The 13,896-nt window shown below is 40.4% G+C and overlaps 1 protein-coding gene across 1 annotated transcript; it reads left to right on the top strand.

Annotated features, from left to right (window-relative positions):
• Positions 1-6,458: 6,458 nt before the first annotated feature.
• On the top strand, positions 6,459-6,959 carry LOC137834202 (uncharacterized). Its single transcript, XM_068642263.1, has one exon. The coding sequence runs from the start codon at positions 6,459-6,461 to the stop codon at positions 6,957-6,959; it is 501 nt and encodes a 166-aa protein (XP_068498364.1).
• The last annotated feature ends 6,937 nt before the right edge of the window (positions 6,960-13,896 follow it).

The following is a 13,896-nucleotide window of genomic DNA, read 5'->3' as shown; positions in this document are numbered from 1 at the left end:
GTATTTCATCGGCTAAGTAGCGCTGGTAGGCCGTCATCCAGGTTTCTCCTGACACAACTTGGTAAACTTGCGACGCTATTTCCCCAACAACTGGGTATCTGTTTATTCTGGGTGTTTTCACTGTCTCTTGCATTAGCGATCGAAGACTCCTTCTCGTCCCTTCCGATGTGTTAAACTGTTGAATTTTAGCCACATTGCCCGTGGTGGTTCGAGGGGTCTTCAGGGTCTCCTGAATCACCGTCCTCTGTATGCCCCCCTTGCCCGAACTGGCTAGCTTTGCAAGTAGGTCTGCTCGGGCATTTTGTTCCCTGAGCACATGGACTAACTCGAACACTTTGAACGACTCTTTCAAGACCTGGACATATTCTAGGTATGCGACCATCTGAGGGTCTTTAGCTTGGTATTCCCTCGTGACCTGACCTGTAACTAACAAGGAATCGCTTTTTGCGAACAACCCCTTTGCTCCCATCTCCTTAGCCAGCAACATTTCCTACGATCAGGGCCTTATACTCTGCCTAGTTGTTGCTAGCCTTGAAAGCGAACCGTAGGGCCTGCTCAATCAGCAACCCATCCGGTCCCTCCAAGATAACACCTGCTCCATTACCTTGTTGGTTTGAGGAACCATCTACAGAGAGTACCTACCTGAAATCTGCCCCTTCTTAGTGTGTGGCTGCCGAGGAGAGTTCCACTATGAAGTCTGCATAGATCTGTCCCTTCATGGGGCCTCTAGGTTCGTTGTGTATGTCGAATTCAGACAGTTCCACCGCCCATCGTGCCATTCTACCCGCTACATTTGGTTTTTGCAAGACCTTACGGATTGGAAGGTCTGTCATCACTATCACGGTGAAGCTTTGGAAGTAATGGCAGAGTCTTCTTGTTGAGAATACGACCGCTAAGGCTGCTTTCTCTAAGGTCTGGTATCTCACCTCTGGCCCCTACAATACCTTGCTGATGAAATAGATTGGCCTCTGCGTCTGGTCTTGATCCTGCAATAGGACCGAATTGATCGCCTTTTCTGTAACAGGCCTTGTTGAGGTTCGTGAAATCAACACACATCCTCCATTTTCCGCTGGCCTTCTTTACTAATACCACGATGGCTAGCCACTTGGGGTACTAGATTTCTCTGATGTGGCCAACCTTTAGTAGTTTCTTCTCGTATGACCTGACGCTTTTCATCATTGAATTTTTGCCTTCTCCGGCGGACTGGTCGGACCTTGGGGTCCATGGTGAGGCAATGACACATGAAATCAGGGTCAATACCGGGCATGTCGGCGGCGGCCCATGCGAACGCGTCGAGGTGTCGCACTGTGACCCCAACAACCTGATCCTGTGACTCCTTGCTCAAGGACTGCCCAAGTTTGAACATCTTTCCTCCGATCTCCTTCTCCACCACACCTCCTGCGGGCTCGGGTCAGTTTTTTCGGACGATCTCTTCGCGGGTCACTCTGTCTTCCCTCGGTGGCCTGGAAGTAACAAAAAACACCCCTCTATTTGTCTTGAGGCTATTTTCGTAGCACCTCTTCGCCTCCTTCTGGTCAGATTTGACGGTGATCACTGCTCCCTCAAGGGAAGACAGTTTCATCTTCATACGACTCGTGGAGGGTACTGCTCCCAACCTGTTTAAAGTTGGTCTCCCTAACAATATGTTATACTCAGAAGGAGCGTTAACAATGAGGTACCTGATGCTGGCAGTGCATGAATATGCGCCATCCATGAACATTGTCCTCAACTCTATGTGCCCTCGAACCTGCAAAACCATACAAACATCTGGTGTAGGGCCTTAACTTGTCCGTGGACAGCTGTAACTGGTTGAAAGCTGTCAAGAAAATCACGTCGGCTGAACTTCCTTGGTCCACGAGGGCGCAGTGCACCCTTCTCCCTGCTGTAACCAGCGAAATCACCACCGGATCGTTGTCGTGAGGTACGACATCTCGAAGGTCGGCCTTCGTGAAGGTGAGGTCGATGTCAGGGATTAGGTCCTCAAGTTGTACCTCCGCTACCATTACCCCTCGTGCGTACTTCTTTCGCTGGGAGGCAGTGAAGCCTTCTCCTGAGAACCCTCCCGAGATAGTATTTACCTCCCCGTGGATAGGCACCTCGTGCCCCTGATCCGCTCCTGCATCTACCAGCGCCTGGTCGTCCTGTGGCTCTTGAAGATAGTCCTTCAAGAAGCCGCTCTTTACTAGTTCATCTACTTGATGCGCCAAGGCCAAACAATTACGTATGTAGTGGCCATTTTCCTAATGAAATTCACACCAAGCGTTCTTGTTAGGCCCCATCTTCCTATCGGTCTTAGCCAGTACCTTCAATCTCGTCGCTATATTTGGGATAGCAATCAACTCCTTGAGCTCCACTCGGAAATTATGTTTCGGGGGAGAATTCCTTCTTGTGCGTGCCCCGGCCTAGGCCCGTTCATAGGGCTTTTCCACCATCTTTTTCTCTATGGTCGCCTCATTAACCCTCATAGGTTGAGGCCGTGCGTCTGCTCGAGGTCGAAAAAGGCCGACGAGACCTTGCTTCTGCGTTACTCAGTCATCTACGACAATGTGTGCCAACGCTCGGCATCTAATCTCCGTGAATGTTTTCAGGTAGAACCTTAGCAGTGATTCACTGAAAGGCCCAGGTACTATCATGGCCTCATCGGTGGGCTTCAATCTTACCACTTGGATCCCGAACCTGTTCAGGTAGTCCTTCATGGACTCCCCCTGGTACTGTTTGACATCAAAAACATCATAAGAAAGCCGGGCGGGGGCCTTGTTCACAAGGTATTGTTACCTGAACAGTGTAGCAAACTAGTCAAAATTGGTGATGTGTCTATCGAGAAGACTAACGAACCATTCTAACACTGCGCCCGACTGTGTGCTCAAAAGCATCTTGCAGTACACGGTGTCAGATCCTCTAGTGAGCATCATCTGGGTGTGGAACACCGTGAGATGGGCCTTTGGGTCCTCTACTTCTTTGAAGGAGACTTTCGGGCCTAGAAACGTTGTTGGTAACGCCGTATTTATGATCGCTCGTGAGAACGGCACGGGAAGTGCCCTAAGTGGTACTGGTGGTGCACGTTCATCCACTGCGCGTTCCCCTACCTGTTGCAGATCCCTACGCAGTTCCTCATTGGCTCTGCGCAATTCTGTGTTGTCTGCTCGTGATGCCGCCACTTCTTCCTGGAGGGCACACATCGTATCCAATATTTGTTGCTTGGTAACGTTGTCCCCATGGAGGGTACCCTTCTTGCGGATCCAGCGGCTGCTTGCCTTGTACTCCTCATATTGCTGGTAAAAACTCCTAACGTGATTGCGAGTGGGACCTTGATTTAACGGGCCCCACGGTGGGCGCCAAATGTTCCTGCCAGTTGACTTGCTCCGCCGGTTGGCTCTAACAACTACAGCGGCCCTTCGATTTTTCCTGAGAGTCGTACCTTCTTGATCAAGAAACCTCCCACCTGCAAAAGACAAAAGGGCGCCCTAGTGGTCATTTTCACTCCAACGCTCAAGTCAGTATCAGGGCAAAGAAACACCAAGTGTGTATATTAGCTTCAGTCTTGAAAACTGCGTACCTTACTAGGGTTCTTGGCACCCTTTATATAGGTTGAAACTAGGGTTTACCTTTGCGTTGTTGCCCTTTACTAGGGTTCCTTGGAGAATGTCTTTGCGTCGCTATTCATAGAATCTTAGCGTATCTGACACATGGACTCCCCTTAACATGAGAGTAACAAATGACAAAGTGGCCGCTTGGGTACCAACTTGTGCCCCTATTCTATCGCGCCATCTGCTTCGTGGGTGCCCTGAGTGTTCACGTGCCATGCATGCAGCTTCCTTGGAAACCCTAACCCTAATGGGCCTTAACGCCCCCTAGGATTATCCATACGTGTTGCGCCTTCATGTGTCATACACACCACGTGCGTGGATCCCTCGTGACCTAGGTTTCCCACATATGTCATGTCTTTAACTGTTAACTTGTCATGGCTATTAGCCCACCTTACGTGGCCTTCTACAACGTTCAGGCGACCGATGTACGATCTTCTCCCTCTACTGGTGAGGTCCGATATCGATCTCCAACATCGGGCTTAGAATACCAGTGTCCAAAGACTAACCCCCCCTCCATCACCAAGCATCGATACGTGATGTCTGAGGTCAGTCTCTAGGTCGATGATCGAGGACTGGTCGGGACAGTTTTTATGAGTTTGAGTTCGTTTCTTTAGAAGACATGCGATGGGCAGATGGGTTCCTTGAAGTTATCTCCGGGTTTCTTGAGACTGTTTGTGTGGACAAAAGATTTTATTCTAGCTACCATGAAGAGTACCTAAACTTAGGCTTGGGCTCGAATCTACAAATTGTCTTTGGAGTATTGGAAACCAAGGGCGATTTTTTCCATCATTAGAGGTCTTGGTATTCCTTTGTCTTTGGATGAGAATACTATGAGAAAGAATAGGGGTATATTTTCTAGTGTCCCAGTGGATATTGATATGTTGTCCTTTCTTGCCGATCACATATGGGTTGAACGTTCAGACTATACTTTTGTAGTTGTTGTGGAATATTAATGGCTCCCTCCTTTTTTCTCTCACTGTAAGATGTTAGGGCATGATCTTGCTCAGTGTCAGGTGATTCATGATTAGGTTTGTGTTCCTAGGCCTCAACATAAATCTTCTCAGAAGATAATTTTTGATGAACAAAATCAGGGGAGGACCACGGTTCCTAAACAACGTAAAGAGTATCAGAAGAAAGATCCGCAACCGAAGCTCGTGGAAGGCCCCACAGGTACATTGAACATTAATGTTCCTGGCAGGGCTAATGTAGGGTCACCTTTGGGCCATCTCGCTTTTGATAAACCAGGTGGAGTGGAGGATGATTTTGCTGACATGCCTGCTCTTGAGGATGCCTCCGATCATGAATCTAGGAAGGGCTTGTCCACTCACACCAGGGGATGCTAAGGAATTCACCTGATGTTATGCAAGCTAAAGGCTCAAAGTCTCATGCTCCTATTGAGGATCACTCTTGGAAGTCTCGGCCCCTGTAACGATACCATCTTCGTTGCGTCCCACATCTCCTGGGAGGGCTAAATCACCAGAAAATTCTACAGCACCAATCAATACTCCAATTGATGGTCGTCACGTGGAGGTCTCTGCTATTGTGATTGTACCATCTTCGTCGCCTCAAACCTCCCTTGGAACGCTAAATCTCTTGGGGATGTTAAAGCACTATCGTTGGTCCTGCAAAATCACTTTTCCTATCTTGATGGTTTCGAAACTACAGATGTGGGAGGTGATCCTTATATTTGTACGTCTACTACCATTGTTGAATTTAATTATGACCATATCACTATTGAAAATCAGGTTGGTTCAAAATTTTGGACTGATCCTAAAGAGATCGAGGAAGATGTCAGTGATATTGGGAGGAGATAGTTCGCACTAAAAGAAAACCAGGGAGACCACCTAAGGGGACTGGTAAATCCAAAAGAACTGCTAAGACAGTTCTCTCCACAACGTCGCAATGAAAGTCTCTTCATTTTTTTGAAATGTTTGAGGACTGGGAAACCACAAAATTGTGGCGATGTTGATTAGTTTACTTAAACTACATAAACCCCTTCTGTTTTTTCTTGCTGAGCCTATGGTGTCGTACACTATTGCTTTTGAAATCCTTTTGAAATTTGTTAATATGCATTTGGTGGCTACGTCTCCTATTGTTAGTAAAGTTGCTAAGCTTTGGTGTTTGTCAGTTCCTAATCTGGTCCGAAATTTCTTGGTAAATGAATAGTTTATTTTTGTAACTTGCCATTTTCATGATAAACATTTTAGCCTTGCAGGTGTTTATAATGCTAACACATATGTGGCTAGATGGTTTTTGTGAAGGGATCTTAGTTCCTTCATATGGCCTTGGTGTATTTTGGAAGATTTTAATGTTGTGCCCTCGGCGGATGACTGTAAGGGGGGGGGGGAGGGGGGTAGCTCCTAATCAGGTTTTTTAATAATGAATTCCTTGATTGGATTAATACTAATGATCTTTCTTGTATGGCTTTTACTGGATCTTGTTATACTAGGTGTAATGAAAGGAGAGGGTTGCATAGAATTCATAGAAGACTGGATAGGGCTTTATGTAACAGAGTGTGTCTGGATGAATGGGATTTCTGTACTTATCAGGTTCTTGTTAAAAATTGTTCTGATCATTGCCCTATTCTTGCTAGTCTTGCTAGTAATTCTTTGAGAAAGGTTAACAATTTTCGTTTCTTTTCTATGTGGGTTCAGGACATTTAATGTCTGAATCTAATTCATGACTCTTGGGCTAATAAGGTTGTTGGTTGTCCTGTGTTTATTTTGCAACATAAGTTAAAAAGGTTGAAAATTGAGCTCAGAGACTGGAATAAAAATTCTTTTGGTAATGTTCAAAATACAGTTCTTCTTAAACAGGGTCTCCTCTTTGGTATTCAACAAAACTTAGAGACTGGTAGTATGTCTGATATCTATGGGCTTATTTGTCAAGAAAAGATTGCTCAAGAGGAGCTTGATCATGCTCTTCACTGTCAATATCTTTTTTTGGAAAGAAAGGGCTAAGATGCTTTGGTTTAAAGATGGGGATAGAAATACTTCTTTTTTCCATGCTGTGATGAAAATGAGAAATAATTCTAGAGGGATTCATCGTCTAAGGATTGATAATGCAATTATTGAGGATCCTAAACTCATTGAAGAACATATTTTGGACTTCTATAAAACTCTTTATGCCGAGTCTATTTTTCATGTGCAGGATACAAGCAATTTGGAAGATTTTATTGGTACTTATATTCCTGAGATGATTTCCTCTGAGGAGAATATGATGTTGATTAAATCTCCTGATTTTTTGGAAATCAAGAATGTTGTTTTTAACCTTAATGGTAATAGTGCTGCTAGTCCCGATGGTTTTGGTGGTGTTTTTTATCACTCTTGTTGGGAAATTATTGGGACAGATGTTTGCAATGCTCTCCAATAGTTTTTTAAACAAAATTGGGTTCTCCCTATAATGAACAGTAATGTGGTATCTCTTATTCCTAAGATCCAAGGGGATGAATCCATTAAAGATTACTGACCAATTGTTGTTGCTAGTTTTAAATGTAACATTATTTCCAAGATTTTTGTAGATCAACTTGCTCTTGTGGCTGCCAAAATAATTTCTCCTAATCAGTATGGGTTTGTGCAGGTCATACATATTCAAGATTGTATTGGTATTGCTTATCTATTAACATGCTTTCTAAAAAGGTTTGGGGAGGTAATATGGCTTACAAAGTTGATATTCATAAAACCTTTGACACTCTGAGTTGGAAGTTTTTACTATTAGTTTTGTCACGCTTTGGTTTTCACCCCTCGTTTGTCTGATGGATTAGTACTATTCTTCGTTCATCTATGCTTTCGATCAGAATAAATGGGAATTTGGTGGGATTTTTTCCTTGTAGTAGAGGTGTCAAACAAGGTGATCCTTTGTCTCCTCTACTTTTCTTTCTTGCAGAGGAAGTGCTTAGTAGAGGTCTCTCTAAGCTTGTGAATGATAAGAAGATTCTACATATGGCTAGCTCGTCAGCTTTTTCACAATGGATAATTCTACAAGATTTGTCACCAAAATTCAGTGTATTCTTTCTTGTAGTCATGGTTGTTTACCTTTCACTTATTTAGGAGTGCCTATCTTTGTTGGTGCTCCAAAGGGTCGGTTTCTTCAACCTTTGGTTGATAAAAGCAAACTGAAGCTAGCCTCTTGGAAAGGTAAATCTCTCAGCATGATGTGTCGGATTCAGTTGGTCAATACGGTGATTACGGGAGTTATATCTTATAGTTTTAATTTGTATAAATGGCTTGTTTCTCTTCTTAAGCAAGTTGAGCAGTGGTGTAGAAATTTTATATGGACTGGAGATATTCTGAAAAAAGGCATAGCTACTGTTAATTGGGCTACGCTTTGTTCTCCTTTTGAGAATGACAATTTGAGGATTATTAACCTTCACCATAAAAATAATGTTTACCTTCTTAAGCTTGCTTAGAACTTTGCTTATAGTAATAGGTCTTTGATACAAACACACAGATGACTAAAGACACAACAAGAAAATTCCAAAAGGATCAGTCATCTCAAATTACAAAGTCGAGTCCCACCAAACCTTAAGACAACATCAGCAGAAGAAGAAGCTATAAACCAGAGCACCTAAAGTTCTTCTGGCTAGTCTTCTTAAATGTTTACAATATCTTGTAAATAAATTGGGCTCACTTTAGGGGTCCAAATAGCAAAGATATGCTAGAATAAGGTACCATTAGCATAATAGGGGGTGTGGCTAGCATTTTAGATTATTCCTAGCCCATTTGGAGGCATTTTGACCTAGTTTCTAGAAGGATAAGCCTAGGATGCGGGATTGACTTAGTCAAACCCTAAGGCTTCCCATTTTTTCCCTTTTCCCACCCTAACCCTTTAGTTTGTTCTCCAAGGCTCCTTCACCTATAAATAGGAGGCCTACCTAGTGTATTTTACAAGTTGAAATTATAGTAAAGAAATTATGCATAATTTTTATGTGAGTTGTGACTGAGTGTTCTCCTCCTAAATTTGATGGAAGAAGTTCCTTCATGTGTGACGAAACTTGAATGATGGTGGCGGAAGAATATGAAAGAGGGGTGCAAGGATCTCCTAAGAGGTGTGGTATCCTTGAAGGTGTATGAGATGTATGGTGAGTGATAGGTGAGGCCTAATCACTTGGTGGGTGAAGAATGAAGATAAAACGTCTATCCTAGGGAGAGTAGGAGACAAGAGTGTAATTGGCACAAATTTGGCAACAATTCACTCATATGATTAATCTTGCAAATACATGAACCAAGCCACTCATTATATAGCAAATGAGGGCCGGTTTGAAACAAAATGAAAAGGAGGAAAATTCAAACTATTCTAGCTTTGAAGTTGACGCCTAAATGAAGCACATGGAAAGCTTGCTTCCTTGCTTGGAACGTGCACTTCCTAATGGGCTTGCCTAGGATGGGCCTAGGTTAAATTAGGAGTTTTAGAAACCCTAATTTAATCTAGGTTGGTATTTAGGTACCAAACTTCATTTTAACAAAAAATACAAATAAAGTTCCTATGCTAATTTTAACAAGAAATTAAATTCTAATCTACACTAGAGCTTGTGACATTTTGAACATGTATAAAAAGGTTTCCTTGCCATCAGTAGTAGCATTCCAATCTGTTGAAGATGGATGAAGCTTCTTCTCTACCCAGTCTTAGTGTGTGTTTGATGTAGAAAATAGCTAGTTTGATTTGAAGATTGTAATGTGTTTTTAGATGATCTTGTATTTAGACTAGTGTGAGTTTAAGGTTTCATTTTGCTACTTGACCTATCCTAGATGCCTAATCAAGGTGGTAAGATCAAGCACATGAAGTGATTAAATGTTTTTCAAAAAGCTTTTTAAGGTTTTCTCAAGAATCAGGTTACTGCACAAAAATAAATCTGTTTGTTTGAAAATCAATAGGTTTATTTTTGTTATGCTAAAAGGATTTTTGAAATTCTGTTAGGACACCAAAAGTGCAATTCAATCAGTTATTTCGGTTAAGCTGAGCTACCATTTTTCCTGAAAAATAAACTGTTAGTTTTAAATTCAATCTGTTGTTTTTATGACAACTTTTTAATTGTTTTTGAAAAGTTGTTAGAAACTGATTTCTATATAATGAAAGGTTTTTCTCACATGAAAGAGTGTTGAGCAATCACGGTTTTAATAGAGATTAAACGTTTTTTGTGTGAGAAGAATGATTGAAATGAGCTTTTGAAATGTTTTCCAAAGAGATCTTCAAGTGTGCTTGTTCTAGGAGAACCTTGATCTTGGTGAAGGTGTTGGTGATGTTCTGCTACACTGAAGCTACTGCTTTGAGTTCTTGCATCTTCTTTCAGGTGTTATCTTTCCTTTTTCATTCTTGTAAAAGGTGTTCTGTGTAAGTTACTCCTTGATAGGATTTCTAGGAGTGCAAGGTGTGCTGAAATAGAGTTTTTCAGCTTTGGTTGTATTGTTCTTGTAGGGTTCAAGAACTGTTGTGTGTTGTAATTGATTGCAACTGGTTTTTAGTGAATTTTGTTAGAATATATGGCCTTAAACTAGAGGGGGTGAATTGTTTAAGAGGGGTTTTTGAAAAAAATTTCAGGTTTAATGAAATTCTTTGTATAAATCCATAATAGAAATCAAGTTAGCCAAGAACTCAAGCAATTTATGTAGCAATATACAAAAACACAATCGGTTGTTTCTTCGAAACAATCGGTTGTTTATATCAGTTAAGCTTAAAACATAATTTAAATGAGTTCGAGGTAAGAGAGAATCACACAAACAACTTATACTGGTTCACTCTTAAACCAAGAGCTACATCCAGTCCCCAGAAAACCATTGGGTAATCCACTAAGCAATCAAACCAGATTACAAAACACAAACCACCAAAGTAGTGACCTTGAACCCTTCAAGAAACACACTACCTTTGGCAAACCACACCAAGAGTATTGATCTTGAACACCTCAAGAACACACAATACTCATTGGCAACACAACACCAGAAATACAGTAGGTTTAGAAAGGATTACACCTGGTCATAGTACAAACTGAATTGAATACAATTGCAATCATATTCCACTCTCTCTTGAAAATCCAAAGCTTGATGTGAATCTTAAAATCTTAGAATCAAATCTGTCAAAATGAATTTCTCAAATCTGTTTCTTACTTATTTGAAAACATAAACAAACCATTTATATTTTCCAAAGATTGGTCAAAACAATTAATGAAGGAGTGTATTTAGTTAGAAAATATTTAAAACAGATTCACCATTTAAAACTAAATTTTGTTAGGATTTTCAAAGAAACAATCGGTTGAAACCACGAAACAACCGATTGTTTTGGCTTGACAGTTAAGTCAACCAAACCAAAACAGTTTTCAACCTTTTTCAAAAATCCTAAGAGCAAAACAACCGGTTGATTCGACAAAACAACAAGTTGTTTTTCACTTAGTTGGAAAAACACTTGATTTCAAAAAGGTTTTAAATCACATCAGTTTTAGATTCAACAAAGGAGTGGATCACATTTTATTCTACCCATATCCCACCCAAACACAACAGCAACACCAGTCTTTCGTCAAACAACTAGGATTTGGATTCTTCAAAGCACATGATCACTCTTAATCAACAAATTTCACCTTGGAGTAAGGTGAAACTGGATGTAGCTCATTATGAGTGAACCAATATAAAGTGTGCTTGCATTATTCTTCTCACCCCTGCACTCGTTTCTTATTTTTGGTTAATCTGGCAAGAACGAAATATGTTCATTTGAAATTGAACCTGTTATTTCTGGGCTTAATAAAAATTGTTCTTCTTGATCTGGAAAAGTTCTTTAATCATAAACAAAGCATGTTGAATATGTGTTTTTAATTGGTTTAAGGACAAACAATTTTCTTCATTAAATCTTTGATAAAGTTTCGTTTTCTATGAAGTTTTGTGTTGAATTAACTTGTTTGATCTTGTGGTATAAAATGTGTTCTTCAAGCTGTTAAAAATTAACCAATCTAGTTCTGTCAACTTTCTCTATTTGATCTTAATCATAATCTGAACAAGTTCTAGTTGTGTTTAAGTGTATTGAAAAATTAATCTGTTTCTATTAAAAACAATTTGTTCTTTTTACTTCTGATATACTGTAAACCAGTTTGTGTTTGCGAAAATTTTTATAACTTCAATTCACCCTTCCCCTCTTGAACTTAGACACTAATGGACCCAACAATTGGTACCAGAGCTAAGACTTGTACGTTACTCAAGTTTGTGCATTATGTCTGAGTTTAAAATGCCTTTTGTTGAAGGTGCGCTATTAATAGACCTCCTATGTTTGGTGGTGTGAATTATGCATTCTGGAAATTTAGAATGAAAATCTTCATGGAATCTATTAACATGGGTATTTGGGATGCAATGGTCAGTGGACCTTTTTGTGCCTATGCAGGTTATCAAAGAAGAAATAGTAAAGAAGCGTTGGTCTGATTGGAGTGAAAGTGAAAAGAAGAAGGCTCAGTATGACTCCCTAGCCAAGAACATTATTACCTCTGCATTGAATATGGATGAATTCTTTAGAGTGTCTCAATGCAACTCGGCCATGGAGATGTGGGAAGTACTAGAAGTAACCCATGTGGGCACGGATGATGTGAAACGAGCAAGGAAGCATTCACTCATTCAAGAATATGAACTTTTCAGGATGCAATCAGAAGAGAGCATTGCAGATGTGCAGAAACGGTTTACACATATTGTAAATCATCTCGCTAGACTTGGTAAGGTCTTTGACAAGGAAGAGCTCAACATAAAGGTGCTGAAATGCCTTGACAGGAGCTGGCAGCCTAAGGTAACAACAATCTCTGAATCCAGATATTTATCCAAGATGTCCACTGCTGCATTGTTTGGAAAATTGATGGAGCATGAGCTAGAACTCAAAAGATTGAAAGAACAAGAAACATTGGAGAAAAGAGCCAAAGGAATTGCTTTAAAGACTACCCTAGAACATGATATAAGTGAGGAAGAGGAGAATCCTGGACATGATGAGACATTGAGTGTGCTCAGTAGAAAATTCAGCATATTTCTCAAAAAGGAAGAACCGAGACATAACTCAACAAAGAAAAAGGTTCTCAAAATCCAATGACTCAAATTCTTCTAGTTATACTTGCTTTGGTTGTGGTAAACCAGGTCACATAAAGATTTATTGTCCAAACAATCAAAACAAAGAAAAATCAGCAAGCAAGAAGAGTGAAAGAGGCAAAGGAAAAATAACATATATTTCTTGGGAAGAAAATGAAGTTTCCTAAACAAGTGACTCCTCAACTGGAAGTGAAGAAGCAAATTTGTGCTTCATGGTGAATGATGAAGGATCAATCTCTGATTTGGTGAATGACTTTTCCACTAATTCTGAAAGTTATGATCAGTTGTTAATTTCCTTTAAGAAAACACATGATGAAGCAAACAGATTGGCTGTCATATGTAACAAACTGAACAAAGTAAACAAGGTACTTGAACCTAAGGTTAAGTCACTTGAGGAAGAATTACACAAAGCTAAAACTAATTTGGTTAGTCTTGAATTGACATGTTTGCATGCATCTATAAAAACCTGTGAAAATTGTAAGAAGTTGAAAAAACAAGTTGAATATTTGCTGAAAACCTTATCAAATTTCACCAAAGGAAGAGAACATCTTGAAACATTGTTGGGGTCTCAAAATGTTATTTTTAATAAAAATGGGCTAGTATATAATCCTGGAATAAAGAACAATGTGAAAAAGTTGTCCAGTTTTGTTGTTCCTTCCAAAACAGGTTTTTCTTCTCTTAACAGTTCAAATACAATGCATACTGCATCTTGCTTTTACTGCATGAAGTTTGGACATATCTCTAGAACATGTAAAGTTATAAGGTACCTTGTTCCTAAAGGATTGGCCAAATGGCTTCCTAAGGAAAGGTATTAATCATGGTGTACCCTAGACTAAAAAGGGGTACCATATGTGTTAAATCTGTTTTGCAGAAAAACAGCAGGAAAAACCAGTGGTACTTGGATAGTGGATGCTCAAAGCATATGGCTGGTGATTTGGCTCAATTCACAAGTCTGAAACTTAAAGCTAAGGGGCATGTCACATATGGAGACAACAATAGAGGAAGAATTCTTGGAAGAGGAAATGTTGGTACTCAACATTCAACCACAATTGAGAATGTCTTATATGTGGAAGGACTATAGCATAGTCTTCTAAGTATTAGCCAACTGTATGATAAGGGCTACAAGGTTAATTTTGAAGCCAACACTTGTACAATTTCAAATGAAACCTCTGGTAAGGTGTTATTCACAGGTAGAAGGGTAAACAAGATCTATCTCTTAGATATTATGAATAGTTGCTCTGAAAATGAATGTTTGCTATCAATAAGTG

Source organism: Phaseolus vulgaris, chromosome 5 (assembly GCF_000499845.2).
Source record: "Phaseolus vulgaris cultivar G19833 chromosome 5, P. vulgaris v2.0, whole genome shotgun sequence".
Classification (NCBI taxonomy): domain Eukaryota; kingdom Viridiplantae; phylum Streptophyta; class Magnoliopsida; order Fabales; family Fabaceae; genus Phaseolus; species Phaseolus vulgaris.
Note: the sequence above shows the minus strand (reverse complement) of the source record. Positions and strands in the feature narration are given on the sequence as shown.